The sequence below is a fragment of the Onychomys torridus genome, chromosome 10 (assembly GCF_903995425.1).
Source record: "Onychomys torridus chromosome 10, mOncTor1.1, whole genome shotgun sequence".
Taxonomy (NCBI): domain Eukaryota; kingdom Metazoa; phylum Chordata; class Mammalia; order Rodentia; family Cricetidae; genus Onychomys; species Onychomys torridus.
In genome coordinates, this window is record NC_050452.1 from 32,634,542 (window position 1) to 32,657,738 (window position 23,197).

General features: G+C 47.9%; 1 protein-coding gene across 2 annotated transcripts in view; it reads right to left on the reverse strand.

The window, feature by feature from the left end:
* Positions 1-23,197, reverse strand: part of Slc2a9 (solute carrier family 2 member 9) — a 133,683-nt gene that overhangs the window by 88,315 nt on the left and 22,171 nt on the right. For both annotated transcript variants that reach the window (XM_036201124.1, XM_036201123.1), the window contains exons 3-5: positions 21,031-21,191; positions 10,784-10,908; positions 7,032-7,177 (exon numbers count right to left, since the gene is read on the reverse strand). In XM_036201124.1, the coding sequence (XP_036057017.1) occupies positions 7,032-7,177; positions 10,784-10,908; positions 21,031-21,191 (432 nt within the window). The remainder of the gene's footprint in view (positions 1-7,031; positions 7,178-10,783; positions 10,909-21,030; positions 21,192-23,197) is intronic.

Below are 23,197 nucleotides of genomic sequence, written 5' to 3' on the forward strand. Positions count from 1 at the left end.
AAATGACCACAGAATCAACCTTGATGTTTCCCCAAGGGAAACATCGTGAGCTTCTTTCTACAGACAAGACAGAACACGGTGAATGGCAATAAGAAAATCAGAGCTGCGTGGGACTGACGACATTGCTCTGAGTAGTTTGACTTAACTGCAATCAAAATGACAAATTATTTAGGAAAGTGTCTCTTGAGGATGTAGAAAATTAAAAGTTCTAGAAATAACACTGTCAAATCTATCTTCCAAAATGTCACAAGAGGAAAGACAGTGAAAGGTATGAGCCAAGAGTCAGACTTTCTTTCAAAAGCAAAATTTGGGGGAAAAATTAAGATAATCATTGGGGCTAGAGAATTTTTACTGATCTTGCAGGGGGCCTGGGTTCTGTTCCCAGAACCCACACAGTGACTCACACCCATCTGTAACTCCAGTTCTAGGGGATCTGATACCCTCTTCTGGCCTCTGCAGGTACTGCACCCAGTGGTGCACATACTTACATGTAAGCCTTCATTCATTCACAGAAAATAAAAGTAAGTAAACCTTTAAATAAAAAGAGAAAAACATGACAGCTGTTTCTAATAAAGTTCCCCACAGACTCCCACTGTGTCAAGTGGCAGTGGCAGCATCCTGAGATCACAACCAGTCATGGATGTCACTAGGGAGAAGTGGCTGCTAGAGAGGAAGAGGAGAACACAGCTCTGAGGATGCCATCAACAGCCATCATTTTGAACTATCTAAGTAAGCAAGGGATAGACCCTACTAGGACGTGAAAAAGAGTCCCAGATCAGCATATACCAACCTGCCAATCACCAGTTTGAAAACAAAGTGCAGAAAAGAAATCTCATTAGCAACAAAACAGAAGAGCTTAGAAGTCAATACACAATGACAGTGTCTGTTTTCTTTGTAAAGAATGTAGCAGCAGGGCTCAAAAACTTACATCCAAGAACTACAGCTGTAGGTAACAATAACACTGGTAAAAAAAAGAAATAAGTACAGGACTCCTGTTGCTGCAACTGAGTAATATGAAGGAGAAGCAAAGTAAGTAGGAAAACACGCTTCTCAGCAGAAAAACAGGAACAATCCTCAACTTTTCCAAATCAGTGTGTCAGTTTAGTGTAATGTGGATCAAACATTCAATGGCGGTTTTGTCTGAGATGAGAATGGTCCTTCAGGTTCCAGGGGACAATCTGCAAAGGAAAGATTCCAGCTTTGACAGTAGAGGCAGACTGTACCATGCTCGACACAAAGTCACATAGTATTTAAATCTTTCAGGGTGGGCCAGAGAATGGGGAGGCCACAGGGACATGATGAGCAGTCCAGAACTCATGGACATGTTAACTTGATATGTGTTTAAGGGCACCTCAAATATGAGCAGGGGAAGGCTGTTTGACTCAGGGAAAGTGGAATAAAGGTGGCAGAGAAAAGAAAGGAAATGTGAATGGTGTTCATACCCTAGTCTAAGAGTCAAGTATTCAAACAGACACAGCTAGGGAGATGGCTGGGGAGATAAAGAGCTTTCCATGCCAGCATGTAGGGCAGGGGTCCGTGCTGGAACAATGCAGATGTGAGGCGTGTGGCTGGCATCCCTGCCCTTGAGAAGAGGCCAGCTCTGAGCTTCCACTTGCCCGCCCTGATGCCTCAGCCACAGTAGCTGCCCAAGTGTTCTCATACCTCTCCCTCTATTCCTGCCTACAGCCTTCATCCAACATCTGCTTTTTATCTTTGTTAGAGAAATACTTCGTTAATATGCCTTTTAACATGTCCCTCGGAAGCAAATAATGTCACAGGACTGTCCCACCACCACTGTCTTTACAGGTCTGATGAAACTCGTGGCATTGGTTTAATTGACTCTGCACTGGGATTGCTTTCTTCTGCCCTGCTGGTCCCAAAGTAACTCTCACCATTTCCTCCTCCGTTGTGTTTCAAAGAAACCACCAGAATAGAAGCATCCCTTTTCAGTCTGTAAGTTGTTAAAAGCTTAGATGTCTCCATCTTTGAAGGTGAGTGAGAAACAGAATTAAAATAAAGAGACGAAATCCTCACACCTGGTGAAATGCCCACGGCTCCCGCTCAGCTGGCACCTCACAAAACCCCAGAGGAGAGGAAGAAAGAACTTTTGTCTGATGGCCTTTCTCTCATCAGAAACCCAAGCTCCACCTTCACAGAGGGTGGGCATGAAAAAGCACGACAAACAGATCCAGACCCACGATGTTTACTGGGCTATGCACACATCCTCCTAGTCCAGTGCTTCTTAACCAGTGGACTGCGACCCCCTTGGGGTCCCATATCAGATATTTACATTAAAATTAGTAACAGCAGCAAAGTTACAGTTATGAAGTAGCAATGACATAATGTTATGCTTGGGGGTCACCACAACATGGGGAACTGTATTAAAGGGTCGCAGCTGAGAACCACTGTTCTAGCCAGAGTCCACTAAGGCTAGAAAATCCAATTTGATGGGGAGTATTAGGGTTTGGAGGTGAAGCATCCCCACCGAGAGACTCATGTGTTGAAGGCTTGGTCCCCAGTGTAGTGTTCCCAGGGGACACTTTGGGAAAGTGACTGCATCATGAGGACTCTGACCTTACCAGTGGATTAACATGTGGTTAGATTCAGTGAGGCAACGCCTTTGAAGAATATATCTTGTTACTCTCTGTCTCTCTGTCTCCCTCCCTCCCTCCCTCCCTCCTTACTGCAGTGAGGTAAGTATCTTCCCATCATGCCTTTCTATCATGATACTCTGCCTTAACACAAGGCCTCAACGATGCAACTAGCTGACCATGGACTAAATTTCATGAAATTTGAATTTCATGAAGCAGACTAAATGTTTGCTCCTTTAAGATGTTTCCCTCAGCTCTTTTATCACAGCAATAAAAACTAACACAGGAAAAGACAACTTGAGGGGATCTATGCCTTTTCAGCTGGCCCAGACAAGGCGGTGGGCATAGTTGCCGGACCTTCCGGCCAGAGTCATGCTGATGTGCCCTGCTATTCCAGGGGCAGCACTGGCAGCCTGGGAACAGAGATGCTGCCTATGTTCTCAAGTCAACTCTGCTTCCCAGTAGTCTGGAACCTGGGCCATTCATTGTCCCCTTCGTCCCTCAAAAGCTGCCGCTCCTCCTCCATGGCTCCTGTCTTGGCATCTTGTACTATACTCTACCTGGCTAACAAACCAGACACCCAGAGATATCCCCGACTCCCTCCAGGCTGCCACAGGCCATCACCCACTGATCCCCCTATCCCATCTGCCCTGTGCACCCTTGTTGCTGCAAGTCTGAGCTGAGCTCCTGCTGGACTAGGGCAGGCCCTCTGGTCTTGACTGAGATGCTGGGAAAACTGGACATCCACATAAAACAGAGTTCTAGGGGATCTGATACCCTCTTCTGACCTCCAAGGGCACCTGCATGCACCTGGTACACATACATAAACTCAGAGCCACACACATCTACATAAAACTAACAAGTAAAATAAACCTTTAAGAGCAGCCAATGGGTACTTGAAGAGGCACTTAGCACAGCTAATCAGCAGGAAAATGCAAATTAAAACCACAGTGAAGTATCACCTCCCACCCTTACAATAGCCATTATCAAAATGACAAGAGGCGGCTAAGGCCTGAGCAAAGGGACCCCCCGCCTAGTGGAGGCTGATCCCTGGTCTTTCTGCCTCTAAACAAATGCTAGTCTTTTCCTAAACTCTCTGCTTGACAGTATCCTCTTCATTTAGCCCCCTCCCCCACCTTCCCAGCCCTGGCCAACACAAATCCTAATTATCCAGAAGGCATCATTTCACATCAATTCTGCAGGAAAACCATTCACCCCACAACAAGGAACGCGTCCTACTTCTTCTGTTGTCTGCCGACCACGAGCTAATTGCCTCCCTGTGGTTTCCATGAATGTGGCATCTAGTCTGGCTACCCTGTGGTTGCAGTAGCAGTGGCCAGCCCAACATTACAGCTGACTGGGACTTCCTATAGACTTGCTGAGGGGGAGGATACCTTGACGTCTCTGAACTGCAGTGCATAACCATCAGCAAGATGCACTATGCAGTGGGGGAGGAAACATGGAAGCCAACAGGAACCCCGAACAGGAGAGACCAGACTTGCCAGTGATGTGTTCCCAGAGGAAACGGGGTTTAAGTGGGACACGGGGATGTGGGACTTTGGGCCATGCCTGCTACCAAGAAGGATGCTGGGGAAGGGGTGACCCGCCAAAGGTCACACAGTTCTTGCAGTCTCTAAAGCCTCGTTAAGATGTGATGCTATCTGACATGCTCATTGCTGGACTCCAGCATCCGACTCCATGTTTTAACCATTTGTTAACTGACTGAGTGAATGAACAAAGACAGAGGCTTAAGGAGGGCCTGGAATAACAGAAAGGCTTTGGTGTTGACATCCAAAAGTTTTGATACATGACAAGAAATTTAGAGTCCTATAAAACAGGTACTTACTTTTTCAATCCCTGGAGAACAAGTAAACTATTTGCTGGCTTTAGTATACACTTCTACGCTCTAAGGGCTTGGGCTATGGTTGTGACATTGTTCTTGTTGTCACTGACAAATGTTCACTTTGGGAGCTTAAAAATACCTTTAAACAGAAATCAAACGAATCTTGTGAGACCTTACCCTGGCAGACAGACTGTTTCCAGCACACTCATACTAATTATGGAAATTGTCAGTCAACAGACACCCGGAAGTATAGAGCAGGTGCTGTTTCTGGATTTGTAAAAAGAGGAAAACAAGAGTGTGCCACTCTGGCAGTCAACACAGAGAGGTGAGAGGCAGGCGGCTCTGGGGCAGGCTGGACCAGCTGAGACGGAACAAGCCACCCATGATGACATGAGTGTACGTTTAAAGGCAGGATGGATGGCCCATCCAGTGAAAGAGCTTGCTCTGCAAACCCGAGAGCCTAATTCAATCCCTAGAACCCCTGGTGGAAAGCTGTCCTTTGACCTCCACATAATGGACCTATGGAATCTCTACTGAGTAAGACAGGCACTGGATCCAGAGTTAGCGAGGTCAGGCAGCACTCAGAAGCCCACGGCAGGATAACGGCTTCTTCCTAAGCTTGAGCATCCAAGAAGTCAGCACTGGGTTCATGGCTGGGTGAGACATGCCCAGCAGACAGATTTGAAAGCCCTTGAGCCCTCTATCTCTAGCCTTTAGCTCCAGCTTCTAAGTTGTAGGTAGGATCTAGGCAGGAGGCCAGGGAAAGGTTTTCAATGGCTCACTAATGCAGCCTTGCCCATGAGCACTCTCCTGGTGTGCTTGCTCATTAAGCTGTCTTGTTGCAGGACCCTGCTGCTAGAATCCGGGTGCTAAGAGCTGTTGCCATCAGGCATGGCTTAAGTACTCAGAACAGTCCTTGGCTTGTGTTGGCCGTGAGTTGAGGTATCCTGTCCTCCTCCTTCCTGCACTCACCCCATAGGTGGCCAGGAGAGGCCTCTGCATCCCCAGGGAGCATCTAGACCACCCTTCCTATCATTCCCCTCACCCATCACAGGCTCACCCATCACAGGAAGTACATACTGTGGACTCAGCTTCCTTCTAGGTCTTGGCCAATGCACTGCTCCCTAACCACGGCCATTGCTGGCTCTGGCCACACGTGTCAGCAGCCACAGCCCCCTATTGGGTGAGCCCACCTCACCCTTCCCACTCCAGTTTGGTCCCTTTCCCTTACCTCTTATGGCCCCTTCTGCCAAGGCTCTGGCCACACCACTGCCCTGCTGCAATGGCCCTGGAGCATCCTGTTCTTTCCAGTTGAAGCCTGCTGGGCTCAGTGAGCAGCCTCTCCTTCTCACTCACCCTCCTCATGCATCTTCCTCACCCATGTGGGTCATTCCTGCTCTCTTGGGACCCTTCCCGTTAATATCAGAGACCCTGCTCTATCTGGAGGCCTTTTCCATTGCCTCATCTGTCTCTAGGACACTTCTCTCCCATACCCCATCACCACTACCTAACTCTCACTCACCCTTGGGGATGCTCAGAGGCCTCACCTTCTGGGAAACCTTCCTTGGGCTCACCTCACTCCTATACCAACCTGGATGAACACAGTTCTTTGCCAAGTATGTGGTTGAGCTGGGATTCTAACCCACTCCTTCTTGTTCCTCATACAGCAAGGCAAACGGGAAGATTGCACAATTATTTAGGAGACAAAGATAAACTCAAATGGTGGTAGAATTAGTGAGTATCTCCGAAAGACACTGAAAATGTATAAAATGAGAACAGCAAGTTACAGAACCATATGTATTGTTAGGGACCAAGATTTCAGGAACCAAACATGAACCATGGAAAGTACTAGCTAGGCCAGAGAACAAGTCATAAGCCCACTGCCCTTCCCCAGAGCAGTAACACCTGTTTACTAACCGGAGGCTCCCAAAGATAAGAACATTCCACAGTCACGTGCCATGGCAACCGAATGTAAAGGGCATTCCATGATCAGGTAGCCTAGCAACAGAACAAATGGCCCCTGACCAGTGACCTTAGCCGACATCTTGCAGTTGCACGGCCTGCATGTCTCCCACGTTCTGCACGCCTTCCACATCTCTTCCCCTTCCCTCCTTCCTGCCCCCTCCCCTCCTATGCTATATAAGCCTTGCAAAGAGAAATAAATATTGCAGCTTGATCAGAATCTTGTCTTGCTGTCCATCTCTTGTGTCCCCTGTCTCTCATTCGCTCCCACAGGTGGGTCGCCCCCATTGAAACCCCGCTGGCCAGGGCATGTATGGCATGATCCTACGAAAACAACACAAGCATGGCTAACTGAATATTCAGGTAAGGGGCATACATGGTTCTTAAAGCAGAGGGCAAAGCCTGTACAAATGCAAATTCAGCTGCCGACAATGGTTGGTGAGCCGTGGACTTGAACACTCTGTAAGGTTTGAGTCTTTTATAAAGTATTTATATTCTAAGAAAGTGAAAGGCATCTACAACTTTTCTCCCTGGATGTGTAAAACACTTGAGCCCTCAGGAATCACCACCTTAGAGATGTGACCCGGAAACAGAGAGATGAAAGCAGCCATGGCTGTCCAGGAAGGCACACTTACCTTTCCCAGGAGCTCAGGTAAGCCCAGCAGCTGCCCAACAAACACGCCAATGCAGATGAAGATGGCAGTCACCTGGCCCAGGGAGCCTCGGATCTGCTTGGGTGAGATCTCATTGAGGTACATGGGGAGTGCACTGAGTGCGATGCCTGAGGAAAAGACACAGCAGTGAGAGAGGCCCTGGCTCCCATGTGGTCATATGATGAGCACTTACAGATGCTGATGTGACCCTGCCCATCACATCAAGACCACAGGAGAGCACTTGTCAGCTCACTTGTCAGGTCACTTGTCAGCGATGCTAACTACCATGGGGAAGAAGCAGCAGGGGCCACAGCCCTGAGGGTGTGATACTTTGAATGAGAAATGTCCTCCATAGGCTCCAGTATGTGCACATTTTTCCCCAGTAGGGGGTGCTCTTGTGGAAGGTTCAGGTAGTGTAGCTGTGTTGGGGGAAGTACATCACTGGGAGTGGGCACGGGGATTTCATAGCCCTGTCCTGCTTCCTGTTTGTTCTCTATTCTCTCTCAGCTTCCTGTCCCTGCCACCATGCTTGCTGCCATGCCTCTCCACCATGACAGACTCTTTTCCCTCTGGAACCCTGAGCCGAAATAAACTCCTCTCATAGGTCACTTTGGGTCATGGTATTTTTGTCACAGCAGCAAAAAAAGTCACTAATACAGTGTCATGTTAACTTCTGTAGCTCACCAGAACAGTAGGGGTGAGAGCAGACAGGAGGGACCTCTGTGCTCTGTGCTATGGAAAGGAACTTTAGGGGTTGGGGATTTAGCTCAGTGGTAGAGCACTTGCCCAGCAAATGCAAGGACCTGGGTTCAGTCCTCAGCTCTGGGGAAAAAAAAAAAAAAAACAAAAGACAAAAAAAACCCAAAAAAACCCCATTACTTTAAACTCATAAATTATTTCTGGAACTTTCCATATTTTTAACAACAGAAACCATGGAGCTTCTGCTTGTAGCTGGCATGGCTTGTGTCCTGAGGAACTCCTACTGTGGCTGATGGGGAGCTGTACCACAGGGGATGTGGGCAGCTCTGGGAAGGCCATGCTTGGGCCATGTCCAGTTCAATCTCCCACCAACACAAAATCCCTACTTTAAATCCTTTGGTCTGTGTGAATTTGTCTCTAACGCCATATTGAGTCATGTTTATTGCTATATAAAAAGTAGTATGTTGATGTTTCTCCATATCCCCTACGGGAAAAAAATCAAAGATGTCCTACATTTCTAATCTAATTCCAATGCTCTGTGAGAAGCTGGGCAAACAGCATCTTATTAATAGATCATATTACTCCAAGGATATTCAGGATTATCATGTGGCTTTCAATTCTTTGTTTTGTTTTGAAGCACAGTCTCAGATAGACCAGGCTGGCCTTGAACTCAGTATGCAGTAGAGCATGTCAAGGGTGACCTTGAACTTCTGCTTTTCCTACTTCCATCTCCCATGTGGCCTGTGCCACCCTGCCTGGTTTTGTATGGTGCTGGGCTGGGCTTTGTGAATGCTGGACAAGCACTCCACACACTGAGCCCTAGATTTAAAGTCTTTATTACAAGCACACAGCTGACCTAGCCCATGCCTGCTAGTTTTCCTGTCTTCCCATAAAACTTCCTTACCTTAAATGCCCTCACTCTGCTCTCTCTGCTCTGTGGGTTTAGTGAGAATAAACGGCATGAAGTCTCTGGGGCTTGGCACAGCTTCAGGAGGCTGTGTTCCAGAAGTCAGGGTGTGTTTTAAAAGTTCCCCTATTTTTCCTTGTCTTTTGCTTCTTTCTGAATAGCTCACAGAAAAGGGGCCTAGAAGGCATTTATTTCGAGTCTGTGGCTCTGAAAGAGTCTCATTCATCTGTGAACGCGGAAATCCACAAAGCAACAAGTACAGCATGAGTCTGTGAGGCAGGCGAAGAAAGCCAGGGGGAAAGCGGCTGACTAAATATAAAAACCTCCACAGAGAGCCTGGCAGAGGCCTCATCGGGGAGGCTGTCAAGCAGCCTTCTTCTGTCTTGGTTCCAATCCTGGATCTGCCCCTTACAAGCTTAGAAGTAAACACACAGCAGCAACACTCAGGACGAGAATATCCCCCACCATGCCTGGGGTGGATGCAGGCAGACTTGGATCCTGCTAGATGGAGTCCTTTACACAAAGGATAATTCTGGCCTCATCCAACCAGGGCAGCCTTGCTATCTGGTCCCTCTATGTGACAGCAGAAGACTCAGACAGTGAGGAAGACTGAAGTACTTGTCCCCATGGCAGACACACCCCCAGCTGGATATCTGTCTGCTCCTACCATGGGCCTTCCCTTGGCCAATGTGACTGTAGCTAACGTACTGTACAGTATTTGCATGTTAAGGCTTCTTCCTCCTGCTGGACTCTGGGGCCTGTGGAATTACATGAGAAGAAACCTCAGATACTCTGCTGGGTGAGACCTCTCTATTCATGGATTATATCTCAAATTGAGCAAGAGAACCCAAAATGAGCTGACAGCATTAAGGGTACACAACACAGGCAGGTGGGATGGCTCATCAGGTAGAGGTGATTGTCACCAAGCCTGATGACCTGAGTTCGAATCCTGGAAGCTACATGGTGGAGAGTGGGAAACTAATCTTGTAAGCCATTCTCTGGTTTCAACATATACACAGTGGCAAAATTGATGAATGTAATTTTCAAACATTGAGAGTGTAAAACACTTCAAGCTGACTGGTGACACCGAGGCTTAGAACTTACAGATCTATCTACAAGTTTAGGGCAAAAGCAGTTTGTTTTGACAATTTGAATCTGTAAATCTCACTCCCTTGGCAGAAGCTGGCCATTCTTCCCCTCCTGCCCCGCCACACAGTCTTGCCCAGGTCACACAGGCTGTCCCTGGTTCTCCTGACCTACTCCTTGACCCGCCTTCAGACCCAAGCGCCCAAGGGGTAGCATTGAGCCATACAACAATTTGTGCCTCTCCCCTCTCGGCCCTTTCCTGCTTCTGCTCATACTCAGCACAAACACTCAGTCCTAAACGTGGGCTGCACCATCTGGTCCTGGTTCCGTCCTCAGCTCCCACACTCCCCTCCTCCCCGAGCTCCAGCCTCCCTGGCCCCTCACTCATCCTCAGAAATGTCAATCACCTTCCACCTCAGGACCCCAGCACTATCCTGTCTACTGAAATTTCGATTCCTCAGATTTTTACTCAGTTCTCAATCTCGGTTCATTCTGGTCTCTGCTCACGTTTCCCGATCCTTCTAACTGGCTTTCCCAAAAAACCAGAAACTCCTTGCTAGCCTTCCGCTCTGCCTTGTTTGCTTCTTTCCGAGGACTTGCGCATCATTAGATGCCTTCTGGCCCCAATGGCAGCATTCACGTCAGCACATAGAACATGGGGCATCGTCAGTATTCTAATGCTTGGTGAATGAGCAGAGGAATGAGCAGCCAGAAGCTCAGGATCTGTGGACGAGCTCACAGCTTCCCACCCAGAGTGTGGCTTTTATAAAGCGGCAGCAGACACAATGTAAACTGCCCCCCCCCCCCCGCCCGGGTCTTTGGCAGTGACTCAGCTCTGCCTTGCCTGGTTTTCTCAAGTTGGGTGCTACAACGCTGTATAGAGGGGCATTTAGCGTACCCCCTCTCCGACTGCCCCACTTTCTGCAGGGTTCTAGTATCTCAGTCTCTTCCAAGTCTACCTCAGCTCCAAGCACCTCTCTCCACTCCAGACAAGCCCCGGGAGTGTCACAGCTCTCCTCCCCAGTTGGGGGTGGGGTCTCACCTCCATCCACACCCATGATGAACCTTCCCACGATGAGCAGTTCAAAGGTTCCTGCCCGCAGTGAGCAGGCCATCAGCAATGCTGCAGAAACTGCAAATCCATTATTGACCAGCAACGTGTACTTCCTGGAAGGAAACAAGGCTTGATGAGGACCGGGCACTGTGAGGCATGTCAGTGTCCTGTCCATCCCCAAAACAGAGAGGCCAGTCCCTTCAGAAGGTCAGTAGAGTGAGAGCCAGACGGTGGAACGAGCATGGGCTTAGGAATTAGAGTCACGGGTCACCCCCACTCTTCTGTGTGACCTTGAGTGAACTTGAGCCTGCCCTCCACTCCCCATCTTCCGGTTCACAATGGGGTAGACAGGGCACTGCCAACTTAAAAGCTATGGATTCCTCATGGAAGGGCTTTATTTCCTCAGTTCTGAGTTTTATTTAGCATTTATTAAGATAAGGTTTAAGTCACAAAGCAGGAGCCAGGCTAAGCAGTAAAACAGAAACCACTCGGTATTTGAGTGGAAAGATGTTAGCTTGGGAGTTGGATAATTGTGTTAGAAGAGTGATTTATGTTAAGACTCTCTGAAAAGGGGGGCTAGTGCCTTAGCTGGCTCAGAGTGGTACCGCTCACAGAGTGGTACCACATCTCTGGACAAAAGCCTGAAACTAGAATCAGTAGCCAAGGGAAGTCAGGCAAACAAAAACAGGCCGGGAGTGTGTTGTTCAGAACAGCTGGACAGCCAGTGTGGCATCCTACTGTTCTAGCTGGCAGACTTGACCCTCTGTTTCCCTCCCTCCCTCAGTCCCTCCCTCCCTCAGTCCCTCCCTCCCTCAGTCCCTCCCTCCCTCCCTCCCTCCCTCCCTCTCCCTCAATAAAAACAATCATATTTCTTAATACTCTATAGGCACCTTAGATCTAATGAACTACAGTTTTAGATGTAAAGCTGGGTTGGAACCATCAACCAGAGCCAGACAGATTCCCCTGGCAGTAATTACTTTAACTGCTGTGTGTCAGGATGGCTGTCTGTTTCAGGAATGGGTCCCTAAGCTCTCACAGTTGAGATTCATGCCTCACTTGGGGGGCTGGATCTGCAGTGGCTCTGTCTTTGAGGAGTAAGGAAGCTGTGTTTTCTTTTCCTCACCTGCAGAACCAACCCAGCAGCTCCCATGGATTCAAGCCTTGCTGTGTGACAGGCTCTAATCTAAGCCCTGGCATGACTGGGCTCTCACATGTTTATGTCATACAAAGTTAACCAAGACCCTGAGGAGTTAGAGTCTTGCTGTAAATCAGGAGGCTAGGAAATTAAAGAAAAAAAGATTAAAGTTTAGGAAGCAGCCTCCCCTCACCTCTCCCCAACAGCAAAAATGGCAAACCACTAAGTCAATTAAGAAGCATTGCATTATTTTGCAAATTATGAGACACCAAGGGTTTTCAAAGGAGATTTAGCATTCCCTTTAGCAGTAAGTTTTCTTGAGCTCCAGGACAACCATCTCTGTGACTTCTGCCTCATCCCAGCATCTGCATCTTCCTGGACGGTCTCACAGTTGCTGGCTTCTGCATCTGTGGCAATGGTACCAAGGTATTCACACCAGCATCCCACAGCACAGCAGCAGATGGTTGGAACAGCCCAAGTGTTCACTAACAACAAACTAAGTTGTAGTCCGCTCACGCAGGCGCCGTGCCAACATTAAATCAGAAGTAGCTTTCTATGCTCTGAGGTGGGAAGAGGTCTAAGGGAAAAATAGAAAAACCAAAGTGCAGAATTGGCTGTAAACTGTGCAGTGATCTGTGTGGAAAAAGAAGTGTGACTCTGTACATGTATGAGTGTGAGCATGTGTGTATTCTCTCTCTCTCTCTCTCTCTCTCTCTCTCTCTCTCTCTCTCTCTCTCTCTGTGTGTGTGTGTGTGTGTGTGTGTGTGTGTGTGTGTGTGTGTGTGTGTTAGCCAGGAACCTTGGAAAGATACCAAACGTGTACCACTGGGTGTCTCCAGAAAGGACTGAGGGACTGGAGGTCAAAAGTGAAAAGAGAACCCTGAACTTTGTGTCCCTTGGGTCCTTTAGAATCAAAGCCACACAGGAGTGTTCATTAGCCAGAAATGATGTGACTTTATTTTTTTAAATCTAATTTAAAGGAACCTTACTATGGAAAACCAGTTATGTCAGTGATATATCAAGATGGCTAAACATGATTAGCGGGTGTGTCATGTATATGGATGGGATGGATACGCTAGATGAAGGGACAGTTCGTGAAGGCCAGAGTAGGACAGTGTGAGATTCACTTCTCTATTCAGAACAGCAATTAATCTAAAACTTACCAACTGTTTGCTTCTGGAATTTTCCACTTACTACTTCCCAATATAGCTGACTTCAAGTAAGTGTAATGAAGGAAAGTGAAATCCCAGATAATAGAGGCTAGTGTGTGTGAACAGGACAGTGCCTGCCATTTGCCTGTTTCCTCTCCACTCTCCTCCTTTCTCTGCCTTGCTGTAGGATTGGTATTAGAGGCCTCCCAAGGGAGGGTGGAGAAGGACAGTTACAGGGTCCCCCATCACACTCTCTCTGCTTGAATTCCTGAGTGTGCATCCTCCCTAGGGACCCAGCTGTGGTCCCAGCAACTGTACCCTGCAGTATATGGCCCTGGCCTTTGGACTCCAGTAAGGCTGCCTCTCCATTTTGACTTTCCATCCCAGAGACGGGAGATGCTTGACTGTAAAAGGGGAAAATAATATTTCTTGCAAGTACATTTCTCTCCTTGTAACTTCCACTTATGGTCCCTGTCTCAACCTTTAAGACCTCACAGGCCCAACCCTATTGGTGGAGTCTTATGGGAAAAGCTTGTCAAAGGTGATAAAAAGAGAGGAAAGCTGAAGCCAGACACAGCGTTCTCAGATCTGTCATTCCATGGACAGAGCAATGAAAAGCCTGATTAGAAGGTAAACTCCAGCTCACTCACAGACACCCCTCCATGACATCACTACCATTAAGGTGGATGCTTGAGTTAGAGGAGGTGAGAGAGAAAGCTATAGAGTAGCTCTTCTGTGAGTGGCTCTCAAGCCTGCAGCTCCTCAGGTTCACCAATAGTGCTTACACACAGTCACCTGACATGTGATGACCGTGATATGTGCTCAGGAATGTGCGGTTAGCCAATGACACCATAGGTGACATGTAGAGTGCTGAGTGTGAGCTAAGTGTCTCTGGTACCCCCTGCTGATAATCCTTTCAGCCACGGTGGTTCATACAGAGATACTGCCAAGCCACCCTTTCAAATCCTATATGATGTATGGCTACCATCATGGTGCTCCCTAACAAACCCAAGATTCACTGTGCAGCAGGAATTGTCCTAAACACACTATGTAAGTTATCTTACAAGTTAGATCATTGTTTTAAGTGTGTGGCCTTCTAATTGTGTTTATGCCTGCTCACCACAAGACCAGAAGAGGGCACCAGATCCACTGGAACTGGAGTTATAAACAGTTGTGAGCCACCATGTGGATGCTGGGACTTGGTCTCAGGTTCTCTGGAAGAACAGGGAATGATCTAAACCACTGAGCCCTCAGTCCAGCTTCCAGTTAGATAATCTTGAGGAAACAGACCTGCAAGTACCTTAGTCAAGGTCACACACTACTGAATGAAGATCTAGCACTCCAGGGACCATGACACAATATGCCTGCCAAGATAGCTGCCATAGTCACTCATAGACATCTATTCTTTCAACAAACATCCATTCATTCAACACAGAACTGAGTGCTGAGCACCAGTCTAGATTATGGCTTATGGGATAAACACGGTGGCATCTTTTTTTTTTTTTTTAAAGCTTTGTCTATTATGTATACAGTGTTCTGCCTGCATGTATCCCTGCAGGCCAGAAGAGGGCACCAGACCTCGTTACAGATAGTTGTGAGCCACCATGTGGTTACTGGGAATTGAACTCAGGACCTCTGGGAGAGCCAGTGCTCTTAACCATTGAGCCATCTCTCCAGCTCCAGGCATCTTTATTCTTACATCTTCCCAATAAGCAATATAAAACATGGCATGCCAGTGTTGACCGGTGCTGTCAAGACAGCTGAAGCAGAGAAGGGGATGTAATTTTGCAGAATGACCAGAAGCGTGTGCCCGGGAAGATGACGTGAGCAAAGATGTGAAGGAGGGATGGATGGCTAGCCAGGAACAGCCAGACATTGTTGAGGTCAGTATGTCTGGAGACAGTGGAGGACCAGGGAGGCAGCAGCAGAAAGCGGGCAGGTAGAGAGGAGTGACAGAGGTGTCCCTGAGGAGTGTGCTGGGACCAGGAGGTGTGAGTTTCTACCCCTGGCGAGGGAGGTAGCCACAGACGACAAAGAAAGGATCTACTCTGCCTGACATTTAACAAGACTGCTCTGTCTTCTGAGCTGTTCACAGCCAGGAGGGGGCAGAGTGAAGCCAGGAGGTCCCTGAGGGAGCTATCACAGGAGCGTGAGCAAGTGCTGCTGGTAATGTTGACCAGGCTAACAGCAATGCAGGCTGTGGGAAGCAGCGAGATCCCGGCATATTTTCAGGACAGACCTGCTGGGATCAGCTGTCGGGCAGAGAGAGGTACAGAGCTAGGGAGAGACCGAGATGTCTTCTGAGCTTCTAGCCTGAACCTTCACACCGTCCCCAGTGGTGTCTTCGGTGCCTTGCAGGAAATGTTAGTCACATCTGAGTCAGACAGGAAGCATTTGCAAGCAGGGATGCACCCCCTCTAGCAACTTCATCATATTAAATCTTCCTTCCCAAAATAACCCCAGCCTGACAGCCTCCCAGAGAGGATGGAAACCTTACTCACAAATAATTCTCAAAGCTCACTCCCTGGGGCTCAGAGACAGACTTTAATCATCGTGTCTCCATTTTCTCCCAAGGATGAACATAGCAACACAAACAAGGGGCATCAGCGTTGAGAGCAGAATCCAAGGTCCCCATGACGCCACCCACGGTACCCGATTCACTGGTGGAAGCTTCTTCGATAGTGTCGGGTCTTCCCTGTGGGACCCAGAAGGTCACTAGCTCTCTGGCAGAGAGGAAAAGTGATAGGCTGGTGGGGAGGCTGGGCAGCAGTTCCCTGAGAAAGTTTCACTGTGAGAAGACTTGATCTGGATGAGGGAAGGCCAGGGGAAGCCTGAGAGCTGCCTTCCGCAGGTTCAGCCTTTACAGGATCAGGATTTGAGGGTGGAAGACACAGGGCTTACTATTTTGGCTTGCTTTTTTAAACACTTGTCAGTGCACCCTAGTGAATGGCCAGTGTGCCGGCTGCCTCCCCATGCCTTCGAGTAACTTTTAAGCCATATTAGGCTTGAATGCCAAGATGGTACCTTGCTCCGCATCAGTCATGTTCTCCATCCTTTCCTGCTTCCCTGGCTTGAACTCTTCTGTTCTTCGTTTCTTTTCATGTGTTTTGACAAAGCTCAGTGGTTAAAGGTCACCTTAAGTTAAAGGTCACCTTAGCAAACGTGCTTCTGTTGCACTCAGCATGGCTGAACATGTTGAAGAGCTCATCTGCCCATCACTTTCCACTGTCCATCCCTCCCCTAGGCTGGGGTTACAGAGGGCAGCCACCACTCCAAGCCTTATATGTGGGTTCTGGGGATCCGACTCAGGTTCTTGTTCCAGCGTGGCTGGTGCTTTACCAAGTAAGCCATCTCCCCAGCCCAGCACCTGGCATTTTTAAGGTCATTATTAAGAAAGGGATTGGGGGGGGGGGGCTGAAGAGATGGCTCAGAGGTTAAGAGCACCGGCTGTTCTCCCAGAGGTCCTGAGTTCAATTCCCAGCACCCACATGGTGTCTCACAACCATCTGTAATGAGATCTGGCGCCCTCTTCTGTGCACATAATAAATAAATAAATCTTTTTTAAAAAAAAAAAAAAAAGAAAGAAAGAAAAGAAAAGAAAGGGATTGCAGTGCTGGTCTCTGCTGACCCTCCATGGAGAGATTGACAGGAGGAAGGTAGGGCTGAGGGGTGAAAGGAAAGAGACAGATCAATTGGGTTTCCTTACGATATTCTATGAGACGGTTGGTTCAACATTAGTTATGTGTGCCAACAAATTCCCTCTGGGGTTTAGGCCAACTTGATTTGTGCTCCGTGATGGGCATTCCAAGGCTTTCCTGAGTGACATGAGACCCCATGTCAATGTCTGTAAAAGTGCATCACGTCCAGCACTCATAGCTGCTCTCTAGGGTAGGTCTGCTCATTTACACTTCACAGAATTTCACCTTGGGAGGCAGCTGCCTCTTCCTGAACCTGTCCACTCATCCTCAGCACTTACAGGGACCGAGAGGGTTTGCAGGTGAAATTTCAGTGGACCTCTGTGTCCCGGTGGCAGCCGTGGACCTCAGGAGTTGTGCTTTTCTTGTCCACAGGCCCAAATGTGTCTATATAATGCCCCACCTGTCCCGACAGTGCCCAGACATATGGGCTGCATAGATAGAGGTGTGGGGTTTTTTTTAAGATTTATTTATTTTATGTGTATGAGTGCTCTATCTGCATGTACATCTTTATGCCAGAAGAGGGCATCAGATCCCATTGCAGATGGTTGTGAGCCACCATGTGGTTGCTGGGATGAACTCAGGACCTCTGGAAGAGCAGCCGGTGCTCTTAACCGCTGAGCCATCTTTCCAGTTCCTAGCTAGATGTTCTTCTTGCACAGACTGTCTGAGATCTGATCCAGGATTTCAGAGCCCCTTGTGGGTTTTCTCACCTTGTTTCTTGTTTATAAAAAACAAGGTAAACTATTTCCAGAGGTAAGAACCAGATTCAATGACATGATCCATGAGGACACTTCTAACATAGTTTGAAACACACACACATGCACAGGAGAGTACACACGTACACACACAGACGAAACAACAAAAAAAGCTGCTTCATCGAGCACTTACGATCCGACAGTGGTGCTCACAGCTCTCGTGGCTATGGGACCACAATGGCTGACTCTAGCTGACTGCATCTACTCGAATCTCCGTGGTTAGCTCTCACATCTGCCATTACTTTCTTTTTCATGCTGCTGAGAACCAGGTTAGGATAGAGAGTTCACGTAATTCACAGACACCTCGTGAGTCACCAGCATCAAAGAGCCCAGAGCTGAAGCTGAGCCTGTGGCCATGTCTGTGAACATACACTGTCCTGTGTGGTGAGGAAAAGAGGGGTCCTGTGGCTATGGCAGAGGAGAGAGATGACTCCAAACAAAGGGCTGTGGTTCCACCAGAATTCCCTGTGGTCTGAATTCTCTCAGCTGGAGGCTCCTGAGGAGGAGGAAACCCTATCCCTGGGGCCTGCATAAGCTGAGGTGGCCCATCTCCAGAGACTGCTCCTGGCTGTTCAAACTTTCCCATCTCCACTCTTCTCTGAACATATGAGATTTTTGTAGCCCAGCCACAGCTCCCACCACTCCCTAAGACTGTCTGGTTTACCAGTAGCCAGTTACCACCATCACTGATGGAATTACCAGTATCCAGTCCCAACTTGAGCAGAGACCCAAGTCTACTGAACTTCTAATCACACACTAGAACACCCTTGAAGGCCCACCAGGCTGTTGCTGCTGTCCCTCAACCCCTCACCACGATCTGGGCTTCCTCCTCCTCCCTGACAACCCCAGGAGCAAGTTCACATAACTCAAGGTTTGGTCAATTTGGCCTGGATCTGCATTTCAGACCAGCCCCACTCTTTGCAGTGTAAGTGAACCATTGAGCCTCACAGGGTTCACTACTTGTAAAGCAGGGAAAATCGGGGTGGATTTCTAAGCAGCCCACCTGTGGTACATGGAGCACCAATCTCTAGAAGAAAGTTAAGAAGTGAGCAGCATCCTCTCATCTGGTCTCAGCAGCACTCTCAAGGCCCCACTGGGCTAAGATGAGGATTACTCAATTGCTTAGAAGTTCAAGGTGTTTAAGATGTTTACAAACACATTTTACCTCTTGCTTTCTTTCTGCTTCACAGCTGCCAGGCTGTTGAAGGTCATAAAGCTAACTGTCAATCATCTCCTTCAATGTGTGAGAAAAGCACGGGCTAAGAGGTGAGGTGGCAGAATCTTGAGTTCCATAGTTGGTGACTGAGGGCTCCGACTGGCTGAGCCTTGAAATTTGGCCCCCAATCCCATAGCACCTTCCTCTATTCCACTGCTCGGGTGCAGAGCCTCCTTAAGGGACAGCCTTGAGGCAGGAGTGCCCAGCAAGGTGGGTAGACATCACAGTCCACAGAGCCTGAGTGACTGTGGCAATCCGGAATAAGACAGGAGGGCTGTGGACAGGTCTGGCATAGGCCAGAAGCTTAGCAACAGCACCTGGTGCCATCTGGGTGTGACTTCATTGTGTGCCTATGGCTCAGCAGTCACAGACTTCACAGTACTGTTGCCAGTGGAGTCCCTACCCAAGATCCACTTGAACTGGGGAAAGATGACGGGGTCGGGCCATTGTGTGCTGCTCCCAGCATTAACTCAGCCACAGGTGAGCTAGCTGACTCTACACAGCACCCTGACCTCTCTGACCTCCCATTCCCCATCCATAGACCCACCAGAACAGAGCAGATGAAACAGAGTATGTGAGGATGCCTGGAACACTGGAGGACCTCAAATGACATCCTTCACTGCCTTAGGCAGTGGCTATGCTTTCTTAGTCCTGAGAGCCCAGTAGTTACTGCTCTGGCCCTGGCCCTTGGGACAAGGAAAACACCAGAACTTCCCCTAGCTCACTGGGCAGCATATACCTTCAGAGGCACCGCATGGATGTCTCCAACAAGGCCTTCAGGGATTCTTGCTGCAATGTCAGTATTCTAATGAGTTCTTTGTTGGGGGCATCAGGCAGGGTGAGAAGAATGGGTGGGACCCTTCTTAGTGGTGTTTCTGTAACCCCAAGGTCTTAGAGATTTTTCTAGGGCTTGATGAATCCTCTGTCTAGTTTGTGTGAACTCAAAATAGAGGGTTATTGAGCAGTCGTTCTGTGTGTATTGAAGGTAATCACAGACACATGGTGTCTGGTCACTGGGATCTTTTCCATGGCATTCTCCCTGCATGCCTTTTCCCTAGCACTTGTAACATTGCCTCAGAGGGAGCCAGCAGCCTGTGCTTTGAATCAATTAGATGACTAGCCCAAGGTCATCCAGCTAATAGTGGGAGACTCATGATTCAAGTTCAGACATGGAACTTGCAGAGACTGTCTTGCCCACACATACATCAGCAGCCCCCAAGAGGCTGTTGTTAACAGAAAGGAGACAGAGAAGACACTGGGCTATGTATGGGTGGAGTCTGATAAACCACACTGCCCCAAGAAGGATTCACGTCATAAATAAATTAGAGATGAGACAAACAAAGCAAAGTGGGTCTGATTGGTGAGGGCCTGAGTGGGAACTTAAACTGGTGTGTGTGTGTGTGTGTGTGTGTGTGTGTGTGTGTGTGTGTGTGTATTGTACATGGGTACACTGTTGTGTGATTGCATATGGAAGTTAGAGTTATTGTTCAGACACCTTCCATCATTTTTGAAACAGGGTCTCTCTTTGGCCTGGAGCTTCACCAAGTCAACTAGACTAGCTGGCTCACAAGCTTCCAGGAGCCCTCCCATCTCAGCCTCAGAATCTTGCCGTCCCTGGGATTATAAGGATGTGCCACTGTGCCTGAACTCTTACATGGATTTGCAGGATCTGAACTCAGGTGATAATACTCATGAGGTAAGTGCTATCTGACTGGGCCATCTCCCCAGCTCTAAACTTGGAGTTTTCGATACTTAATTTACGGCAGCCTTATTGGTGATGGGAACAACCTGAAATTCCCCATGTCCATCCATCATACAGTGGAAGACATACTGAATAGCTGGTTATCTTACAAGTATGATCACCCTGTGCTTCTGTGGAACAATCTCTGAGGCTCTGTGCTGGGTGTTCTCCAGTTTTCCAGAGACCATTTCCCTTCCTGCTCTATTCTGGCTTCTTGGATAATATCAACCAGGCACCTTGGTTTCCCACAGCAGATTGGAGGGTGGGAGGATAGAGGCATAGGGCATTTCTTCCCTGCTCCCCCCACTTGGGTTCTACACAGCCCAGGCGCTCCACAGTTTCAGCCTTGTTCGTCACTGTATCACCCAATCTTCCTGGACACTGACACTCTTTGTCTTCCCTCTGCCCTTTAGGCAGTAAAGCCTCTACAGTTAAACTGCGTGGAACCCTGTTGCCTGCCAGGACACTGACAATGATGCAGACACCTTATAATTGTTATAGATGGGACCCCCCCAAAGAGAAACAATGCCCGTACTGACCTCCCAAGAAACTTCCCAATGATCTTCACCATCAGCGTCCCCACCAGGCCACCAATTGCGAATATGGACACAGTCACAGACCAGAGCAAGGTCAAGGTATCCGGGTCTATGGGATGTCCATGTCTTCTGTACCAGGTTTCATTGTAAAAGGCCTTGATATACTGGAAACAAACAAGAGGAATTATTTCCTTCTGCTCTGCCTCCACTGGAAGCAAACAAAAGAGGGTCTTTACAGGACACTTTCATCATGCTTGACACCTTGCAAACTCCACACTTGAGCTTGCTGGGTTCTTCTAGCAAATATGGGGAATGGTCCTTACTTTTATCTCCCTTTGCAGGAAGGGAAACTGAGGCTCAGAGAGACAGCATGACTTGTTTGGAGAGTGTGAAGCCCAGGAGTCAAACAGATCTGGACGTAAGCTCTGGCTTTACTACGTGGTGGCATCAACTTTGACGTGTGCTAAAACGTGCATACTTCTAACAGAAGTACCACCTTTCCATAGTGCAGCTACATTCCAGAAAAGACAGCAAGCATGAAAGAAAAATGTTCACTTGAATTGAATCAAAAGCCAAGTCTCTTGTTCTTCAAAAGACACCATGAAAAAATGAAGAAAGGGGCCCAGTGGGGTGGCTTAGTGGATAAGGTGCTTGCCACCAAGCCTGACAACCTGAGTTTGGTCCTTGAGATCCACACAATAAAAAGAGAGAACTAGGTCCCTCAAATTGTCCCTGACCTCCACACATGCACTATAGCATATACCCACATACAAATAAATAAATATTTTTAAATGAAGACAAGCCATGAGTGAACATATTTGTAATACATTTAACTACAAAGGAAAAGTACCCACAATACATAAAGAACCCTAAAATGTCCTTTAGAAGATGAGAGAGATGGCTCAGCAGCTCTTCCAGTGAACCCAAGTTCAATACCCAGCATCAACATGGCAGCTCACAACCATCTCTAACTTCAATTCCAAGAAATCTGACACCTTCTTTTGGCCTCAGTAGGTACTGCATGCTGTGGTTCATATATATATATATATATATATGAGAGAGAGAGAGAGAACACCCATACATAAAAATATTTTTAAAAAATTTTAAAAAGTGTAAGAGCTATCCTTGACCGCCACCAGCTGCAACACTCAGAAGAGCAGGCCCTGCACCCCACCAGGGCAGCACAATAGATCCAACCCTGTCAGTGAAGGTGTGGGCGAGTGAGCCCCATAATTGTGAGCATGGGACAGCTTGTCCCCATTACCACCCCCTACAGCTGCCCAGGCCCAGACCCAGGATTATGATTTGGCCTGCCCCAACATCCATCCCACTTATGATCTGCTGGGGCACATGAAGGGTCCTGACCCACAGACCCAAAGCTGCAGGATCTCCATAACACAGGGTGCCAGCAGGATATCCAGCAAGCGTCCTAGTGGGGGCCCAGCATCCAACATGTAGTGGAGACCAGGGACTTTGAACCAGACCAGTGACTCTTTGCAATGAACACTTGCAAGTAGAGACGTATGGACAAAGAGGTATGTAACATGACTTTTTGGGTAGCACTGCAGCTTCCATGATGGGATTTTTAATTCCTTCTCTTTAAATTTTTTTTCTCATTTTATTTTCTTGGTTTATTTCTCTTTAAATTTTTTTTAATTTTGGGGGGTGCAGGGGCAGAGGGAGGGTATGAAGGGATGGGGAATGAGTGAGATCAAGATACATGATGTGAAAAACACATAGAATGAATTTTTAAGAACTAAAAAAGAAGACAAATATAATTAAAAATGATCAAGAGACCTGAATAGACACTAAATTATATGCACATGTCCAGTTAGACAGCCACAGACTCAATATCATTAGTCAAAGAGACATGCAGATAAAACCACAATGAGATCTATCTAGACACCCACTCTGTCATCATCGCTGCTGCCACATTTGGGGCACAGACTGGGTGGGTCTAATGTGCAACAGACTGGGATCATGGCACTCTGCTATCCAAGGAAGTTCATTTCCCCAATACATCCATAGTGATATATTGCAGCTAATATGGACCCACAAACCTCAGCTCTGCTAGCATATGTCATTACAGAAAAAGCCAGGGTTTGACTTTCACAGACTGAGCACCATACTTGTGATTTTAGCAGCTTGTTCACCTGCAGGATGGAAAGAA